The 8882-nt window shown below is 36.4% G+C and overlaps 1 protein-coding gene across 2 annotated transcripts in view; it reads right to left on the bottom strand.

The window, feature by feature from the left end:
* Nucleotides 1–1274: 1274 nt before the first annotated feature.
* Nucleotides 1275–8882, bottom strand: part of si:ch211-236d3.4 (protein FAM107B) — a 47167-nt gene continuing 39559 nt past the window's right edge. For both annotated transcript variants that reach the window (XM_048172821.1, XM_048172822.1), the window contains 2 exons: nt 2927–3083; nt 1275–2710 (listed from right to left, as the gene is read on the bottom strand). In XM_048172821.1, coding sequence (XP_048028778.1) covers nt 2594–2710; nt 2927–3083 — 274 coding nt within the window. In that variant the 3' untranslated portion in view covers nt 1275–2593. The remainder of the gene's footprint in view (nt 2711–2926; nt 3084–8882) is intronic.

The following is an 8882-nucleotide window of genomic DNA, read 5'->3' as shown; positions in this document are numbered from 1 at the left end:
CAAAAAATGCTGTTGTTCTGAATTTTCAATTCATCAAAGAATCCTAAAAAAAGTGTCATGGATTCCACAAAAATATTAAAAAGCACAACTGTTGTCAACATTGAATAATAAGAAATACCAGCATATTACAGTGATTTCTGAAGGATCATGTGACACTGAAAACTAGAATAATGGCTGCTGAAATTTCAGCTTTGCCATCACCAAAATAAATGACATTTTAAAATATATTGACATAGAAAAGTTATTTTAAATTGTAAAAATATTGACCATATTTTTGCTCAAATAAATACAGATTTAGTGAGCATAAGAGACTTTCAAAAGCATTAAAAAATCTCACCAACCCCAAACTTTTGAACGGTAGTGTAACTTTAAGGTTTTGTGTAAACATAAACTATCCTTCAAAAATAAAACTTTGAGATGACAGCAAGCTTCTTTTTCCCCCTTTTTACATTTAATCTTAGTAATGTCTGAATGTGCTTCACAACTGATTATCCTTTTTGTGGTTTACATGTCTTGATTCCAATAGATCAATTATTAATTTGGTTTAAAATTAAAATGAATCATATTAATGATTCATAGCAGATGCATCATGTGTTGGCCTGGTAGGGAGCATCTCCCTAAAACACTGTGTTCATGTTCAGGCTGTTGTGTTGCCTGTAGTTCAGGTGTGCCATCGTTCAGTTCAGGTTCACAACTGCCTCACGTCAAACAATTTAGCCCTTGTTTACTAGAGCACAACAAATCGGATCCTGAAGATTCTTAGGGATTAAACAGATTAGAGGCGGATAGCGTGTTTTTGTGGACAAAGGGTCTTGTGATTCGGGATATAGTGTTACCTGTCCCTCTAATTAAGAAGCTATCGAGAAGCTGGATGGAGGGCAAGATGGAGAATTTCCATCAGTGGAAAAAAAAACTCCTCCGAGGACCCATTAATGTGAAACCGAGCATGATAACCCTGAACCGGGCCCTGTGACCTCCTGTAGCATCACGCCACTTCACTTTTAGAACATCTAGTTAAAATTCACAACACACACACACACACACACTATTCTCTACTGTTTCACTAGAGGTTTGTGTTGTGAAATTCCACAAGCGGGGAAGTCTGGATGCTTGGCCCTGCAGACACGGAGCTGGCATTATCTAAATAGAACAGAGCTGAACTTGATAGCTTATTGTTAACGTGTCAGTGCATGTAGATGGTTCAGATTTTTTTCTTTGCAAGTGTGTGTTTTGCAAAAAGCTGATATTTTTTGTATTGTTTTTTTCTTATGAAGCACGTATACTTTTTTCTTTATTGTGTAAGTTCTCTGTTTATTACAATCAAAAGGTCATGACTAAAGCTACAAAAAATATAAGTAGCCTACTCTTATATATATATTTTTATAAGTAAATTAACATTGAATTGTAGTAACAAATTGACTGTTGTATTATCCAATGGCTTTAGACAAGGCAGCAATTACATATTATTTCAATTTTACTTTGTGCTTTAAAAGCCCATACATTCTAAAACAGTTGATTTATTTTATAGCACTTTAAAAATACCTTTCAGTTCTGAAACGGTTTCAGCCATTAGTGCTTTATGCTTCTATTTCTCATTTGTAAATGTTTGTTTAAACAATCATAAATCAAAGCAGCAAATAAGTTGAAAGAAACGTCACTTTTTCTGATACACAACCAACATTTCAACATTTCATGAAGATAAGACTATGAACAAAATTCTCTGCAACATACATTGAACCACATCAACAGTCAGGCAGCCCATACTGTTGCATTACTTAGACAAAGGCACCGGAATAAGCACAAACTAGACAACTTCTCTATTTTTTACACAAGTAAGTGCATTTGATGTGTCGAATTAAATAGTTAACTTCATGTAATGGTGCATCATCATTTTAGCCATCATTGTAGTAATGATCAATGTTTAATGGTTGCTGTTTTTTTTTCTTTCTGAACTTAAAATCAAGGGCGATGAAGGCTGGAAATAATAGTAGTTGTTATATTTTCATTTAAAAGTGACAAGTGCTGATTGTTAAGTATAAGAGACAATATTTAAAATTAGGCAATGAACAAATATTTGGCGATTTGGTAAGCAATAAGCAAAAATGTTGTCTGTAATACTGATATGTTTGTCTAGTTGTCGCCTTATAAATGTTCTGCCTTTCGGTTAGAGAGCAACAGACTGTTTATTCACTCTGAAACTACTCCTTGTACCTTGTTTTCACTTTTTCAGAACCAGAACACAGCTGTCCATCCATGCATACACACAAACAAACTCATAAGCAGCCTGGAAAGTTAAACTTTAACCCAACAGGGCCCATCTGGAGCAGAAAAAACAACACACACTTTCTCTCTGCAGTCTCCTTAAACCTCTTGAGCATCAACCACTTTGTGACGTGAAGGTGTAGCAGAGGCTCTTTGGGTCTTGTCCTTATCTCGGCCCTCTCTGAACCTGCTACAGAGAGCGGTGAAGGTGTTGTTGACGTGAGACAGGAAGTAGAGAAGCTCAGTCATGTGGGTGGTGTTTAGGAGCTGCAGCAGGTCTCTATGTTACTGGCTGTGCACAAATACACACATATGGATCCAGTCTGTGTCCCTACACCTCCTTCTCTCCAGAACTTGTAAACGATGTTCGTCTCAGGTTCTCCTTCACTTTGATGAACTCCGGGGCGCTGCAGTTGCTCTCCTCCAGTCTTGCTTGTTCCTTCTCCAGCTAAAGTACACACACACACACACACACACACAAAACAGATAAGAAGAATAAACAGACATACGTCAGATATTCAGCACATATTTGGTTGGTGGTTTGCAGCTAAATAGGATATACATAAAAACAGATGGTTTAGTATGATAAGACACTAAAAAAGGATATTGACCCTCATTAGTCCATGTCCGTATGAAATATTGTATGATCATATGGTTTCTATACCTCCTCTAGTTTCTGTTGTCTCTTGAGAAGCTCCTGTTCCAGTGGAGATATTTTCCTCCTGGCTTCCTCCTCCTGCTTTCTCTGTTTAATCATCTGCTCTCTCTTCCTTTGCTCCAACACACGCTGCAGTTCTGGCTTATTCTCCACACTAATACCTCTGAGTAGTATATAAAAAAAGAAGAAGAAAAATGGAAAAGAATTAACAAGAAAAATAATTCATAGAACAGAATAGAGCACATTTGAAAACAAAAAATAGAATACAATAGAAATGAGAAGACATTAGATTAGAATAAAAGAATAAAACAAAAATTAGAATTGGAATAGAAATTAAAATTAGAATCAGAATATAATAGAACAGAAAACAATAGACAACAGTAGAATGTAAAAAGCAAAGATTGGACAAATAGCAAAGAATAGAATAGAATAGAATAGAATAGAATAGAATAGAATAGAAAACAGCAAATGAAAATGAAAAGCAAATAAAAGAAGTATCACAATGCAAATACATGTTAAAAACAATAACAAACAATAAAATAGCAGATAGAAAAAGAATATAGAATACAAAACAGAAAACAGAATACAAAACAGAATAGAAAAAGCAGCAATTATCTGTGTTCAGTCGCTTTAAGGCCTTTAATCACATTTGTAAAGAGGTATTTTGTTTCATTTACCAAGCCTATAACCATCTCAATCATAGATGGAAAAGACCATTTACAGCCAACATAGGCAGTTTATCATAGGAATTAAAAAAAAAAAGTTTTTAAAAGCTTTTTAACAGTTATAGCGCCACCTATGGTCCGATCTCCATAAAAGTTGGCATGCTTCGTTAGAGTCATATGCTGCATGCACTCACCTATTTTCGTGAAGTTTTCGTGAGTTTTCGTTTAGGATTTATAGGCTTTTGGTTATATGTTGCCAAACCCTCAACTTTTTGATAATTATTGATCAAGAGGGTCCAGAAAATTGCACTGCACTAGTTTGGTTCTTATCAGGAGAAAAACCTAAGACTGGTTCGCAAAAGTAGGTTTTTTCGACATAATCGCGAATATTTTAATGAACGATTTGATTGACAGTAATGGATCTTGAGGCAAAGTTGTTGGCCGATGGCGGCCATGTTTTTTGAAATACGCCAATGTCCTTATAGACTATCATGGCACCTTGGACCAAGACATTGCATACCAATTTTCAAGTCAATCGGACTAAGGCCCTGACCCAAATGGCGCACTTCATGTGGACTTTCGGTCTTGTGAACTTAAATTGCGCGTGCTCGCCGAGTCTACGAGTCCGTAGGCCGTCCCATTCAGCATTTTAACGCTCTGAAGTGTGCTCAGCAGCACCCCCTTTGCACCCTTGAAGCGGTCTTCCGCGAAGCCCACATAGATGCAGGCTCCGCACACTTTAACTACCCAGGAATCCTTGCGAAATGCCAATCAGACAACAGATGGGAGGAGATTTCGCTCAAGAGCAATTGATGACATGGCTGAGAAGAAAATATTTAAGTGTAGGTTTCATTACGGTTTTTATGACCTAGGTGTACATTTTACCAGTTGTTACCTACAGTTTATACAAACATAATCATCGACTAGTGGTTGATATCTCAAACATAATAATAGCGTGTTGAATAATACGATCGCATTATGATTCATTAAATAAATAGAACCGAATGTCAGGGCTTTACTGAGTCATATGTAAACCTAGTATTTATATTTAAACCTGTAAATTCATCTGAAACTCACGCACATGTTTATTATGTGTTAAAATTGTAATCTTAGTTCAAATGGAACATTATGTATTATTACAACTGTATACATTATTTAAATAAGTATGTATATATTGTCTAATGCCCAGGTGGCATAAGGAAAAGTAGGCTGTGTAGTTGACATGGAGATAATATTTTGCAAAAGAAAATAAACCTGTTCTTGATACTAAATATTATCCCCGAACCTGCAGCTCTTGTCAAAAATCAACCAGACCGTTATTTCCGGCATGACGATCGAGTCTGTCCCAAAAATACCTCTCAATGCGCCCTCGTGGACTTGCGCCAAGGGCCCAATAGGTCTGCACTACATGACGTCACCAAAGTGTGGACTCTGAGGAAGTGCCATTTGGGACAGGACCTAACAGTCAGGTGGTTATAGCCGTTTTCATTTTTTTCCTGTTATAGTGCCACCTAGTGTTCAGTCGATATGATTTTTTTTTATCGTGACCAAAGATTGAGCCCATACACGTGTACCGAGTTTGGAGTTCAAGAGTTATAGTCATTTTAGCAAAAGTGGCTCTGCCCATTTTGAGAGTTTTGGCGCTCCTTAGTGTCCATGAAGCAAAATTTCAACTTTTTTTTTTTTTTTTTTTTTTTGATAAGTATTGATATTCAGACTAGAGAGAATATTTCCGAACTGGTTTGGTTCTGATCGGGCAAAAAAAAAAAAAAAAAAAACTAGGACGCAAAAGTAGGTTTTGGACAAAATCTAAGATGGCAGAATTTTTTTTTTTTATGGCAGAAATGAAATTGGAGATATACATGTTGTTTGTCTTGAGCCAAGGATTCCAATGATATAAGACACTTAAGACATATAAGATACAATCCGCGACAAACAGTCTAGGAGTCATGAGAAGTTTCGCATTTTTGATCACTGTAGCACCACCTATTAGCCAATTTGGACAAGTCTGGGTATCTGAGTAGTATGGAAGCCCGTTTCCGCCACAAAAAAAAAAAAAAAGATGAATTGTGACTTTTTATCTCAGAATTCTGACTTTTTAACTCGCAATTGCGAGTTTATATCTCGCAATTGCGTGATAAAAAGTCAGAATTCTGAGATATAAAGTCGCAATTGCATGATAAAAAGTCAGAATTCTGAGATATAAAGTCGCAATTGCGAGTTATAAAGTCAGAATTCTGAGATATAAAGTTGCAATTGCGTGATAAAAAGTCAGAATTCTGAGATATAAAGTCGCAATTGCGTGATATAAAGTCAGAATTGCGAGATATAAAGTCGCAATTGCGAGTTATAAAGTCAGAATTCTGAGATATAAAGTCGCAATTGCGTGATAAAATGTCAGAATTCTGAGATATAAAGTCGCAATAGCGAGTTATAAAGTCAGAATTCTGAGATATAAAGTCGCAATTGCGTGATATAAAGTCAGAATTGCGAGATATAAAGTCGCAATTGTGTGATATAAAGTCAGAATTGCGAGATATAAAGTCGCAATTGCGAGTTATAAAGTCAGAATTCTGAGATATAAAGTCGCCATTGCGTGATAAAAAGTCAGAATTCTGAGATATAAAGTCACAATTGCGTGATAAAAAGTCAGAATTCTGAGACATAAAGTCGCAATTGCGTGATAAAAAGTCAGAATTCTGAGATATAAAGTCAACAATTGCGAGTTATAAAGTCAGAATTCTGAGACATAAAGTCGCAATTGCGTGATAAAAAGTCAGAATTCTGAGATATAAAGTCACAATTGCGTGATAAAAAGTCAGAATTCTGAGACATAAAGTCGCAATTGCGTGATAAAAAGTCAGAATTCTGAGATATAAAGTCGCAATTGCGAGTCTGAGATATAAAGTCAGAATGCGTCTGAGATATAAAGTCGCAATTGCGTATTCTGATAAAAAGTCAGAATTCTGAGATATAAAGTCACAATTGCGAGTTATAAAGTCAGAATTCTGAGACATAAAGTCGCAATTGCGTGATAAAAAGTCAGAATTCTGAGACATAAAGTCGCAATTGCGTGATAAAAAGTCAGAATTCTGAGATATAAAGTCGCAATTGCGAGTTATAAAGTCAGAATTCTGAGATATAAAGTCGCAATTGCGTAATAAAAAGTCAGAATTCTGAGATATAAAGTCGCAATAGCGAGTTATAAAGTCAGAATTCTGAGATATAAAGTCGCAATTGCGTGATATAAAGTCAGAATTGCGAGATATAAAGTCGCAATTGTGTGATATAAAGTCAGAATTGCGAGATATAAAGTCGCAATTGCGAGTTATAAAGTCAGAATTCTGAGATATAAAGTCGCCATTGCGTGATAAAAAGTCAGAATTCTGAGATATAAAGTCACAATTGCGTGATAAAAAGTCAGAATTCTGAGACATAAAGTCGCAATTGCGTGATAAAAAGTCAGAATTCTGAGAATAAAGTCACAATTGCGAGTTATAAAGAGAATAAAGTCTTGCGAGTTATAAAGTCAGAATTCTGACATAAAGTCGCAATTGCGTGATAAAAAGTCAGAATTCTGAGATATAAAGTCACAATTGCGTGATAAAAAGTCAGAATTCTGAGATATAAAGTCGCCATTGCGTGATAAAAAGTCAGAATTCTGAGATAAAAAGTCGCAATTCTTTTTTTTTTTAAGTGGCTTTTTTTTTTTTTTTTTTTTTTTAGTGGTGGAAACGGGCTTCCATAGAGTAGCAACTACTACCATTTGACAAAGTTTCAAGTCTCTAGTCTAGGCCTTACGGTTTGGTCTGCCCGATCAGTTTTAAGGCAGAAAAAAAATAATAATAGTAAAAATCCTTACAATTACAATAGGGTTTCAGCACTACGTGCTTGAACCCCTAACAAAAATGAGAATAGAATAGAATAGAATAGAATAGAATAGAATAGAATAGAATAGAATAAAATAAAATTGAATGGAAAACTAATTATTAGCTGTTGCAGTCCATAAGTCATCCAGCAGGTGGCAGTGTTGTCATGTTTAATCAGATTAGTGTGCTTTGTAAAACTTATTTGTTTGTTTTTAATAAAAAGAAAAGGTGTGAATGCACACACAAAAAAAATGTATTATTCATATATGGTAATCTGTTATAATGTAGCCTGCTGTGAAAATATGTAGAGATGTTTGACTGTAAAAGATTGTAAAGGCAGAATATCCATTAGTTTCCTGCTGTTCTTTCCCTTCATGTCACTGATGTTGTGACTTTACATCTTAGTCATAGTCAAGGCCAATCCCATTTATAATAGGCTCATTTTGACAGACCTGACATCTGAATTGTGTGCTTGTTTGTCTAAGTGCAGCTTGGCTGAATATATATTTCATCAGTTCTGACCAATGCTGCTTAAGCTCTCACAACAGTTTCTCAAGGTGCCAAGCCGCTGCTAACACACGTGATAATTATTAACTTTAGTGCCAGGATAGACATATGCACACATACATACACACACACACACACACAGACTGATAATTAAATTACGTGTGAGCTTGTTCTCTCCACAGGGAGGTGGTGCCACGGGTGCTGAGAGGAGGGAAAGGAAGTGAGTGTATGTGTGTGTATGGAGTTCAGCAGATTTGGGAGTTCCAATTAGCATCTCTGTTAATTTAGATGGTGTCCTTCAAGCTGAAGAGACAGCCAGACAACAACAAATAAACACAAGGGACATTTAATGAAGATAACAAGAGAGACACCAGGCCCCCGGACAGCTCCTGAAAGCCCTCATAATAATAACATGCTGGTCTTCGGTCCTATCTCAGCTCTCGGCTATGAATAGTCACTTGCTGAACCTTGCTCGGATCATTGGCATCGACCTGTTCCTGAAATGATCCATAGATGGTGTCTTTTTTCCTATCATGGCTAACAGTGACATATGAGCCAAATTTGTCTCTCCCCTTTTAGGTTCTTCTTTTAGCATCACTTCTTCTGGCTGATTTTTTCAGTGTTTAGTTTAACTTTTCGTAAAGAGCTCTTGTGTCATCACTGCCGCATAAAAAGCTTATCTAGAGAAGGCTTGAGAAAAGAGGCACTGTTCTGAAAGTGACCTATTTTCTCTGCCACCCTTGCGTGCACTGTGCCACCTTTGATGCCCGCGCCGTTATCTGTGTGGATGTGAGATCTCCATCCCTATCTCTCTCTTTTAAAGTCCTTTACAGATTGACTGTCTTCTGCAGGTCTCTCAGCACCAAAGAGGCAAAAGTGCCAACAGTAACTAAAAGAGACTTGCTTAATGGCCGACACGGC

The sequence above is a fragment of the Megalobrama amblycephala genome, linkage group LG21 (assembly GCF_018812025.1).
Source record: "Megalobrama amblycephala isolate DHTTF-2021 linkage group LG21, ASM1881202v1, whole genome shotgun sequence".
NCBI lineage: Eukaryota > Metazoa > Chordata > Actinopteri > Cypriniformes > Xenocyprididae > Megalobrama > Megalobrama amblycephala.
The sequence above is the reverse complement of the archived record's forward strand: the minus strand, read 5'-3'. Positions and strand labels throughout refer to the sequence as shown.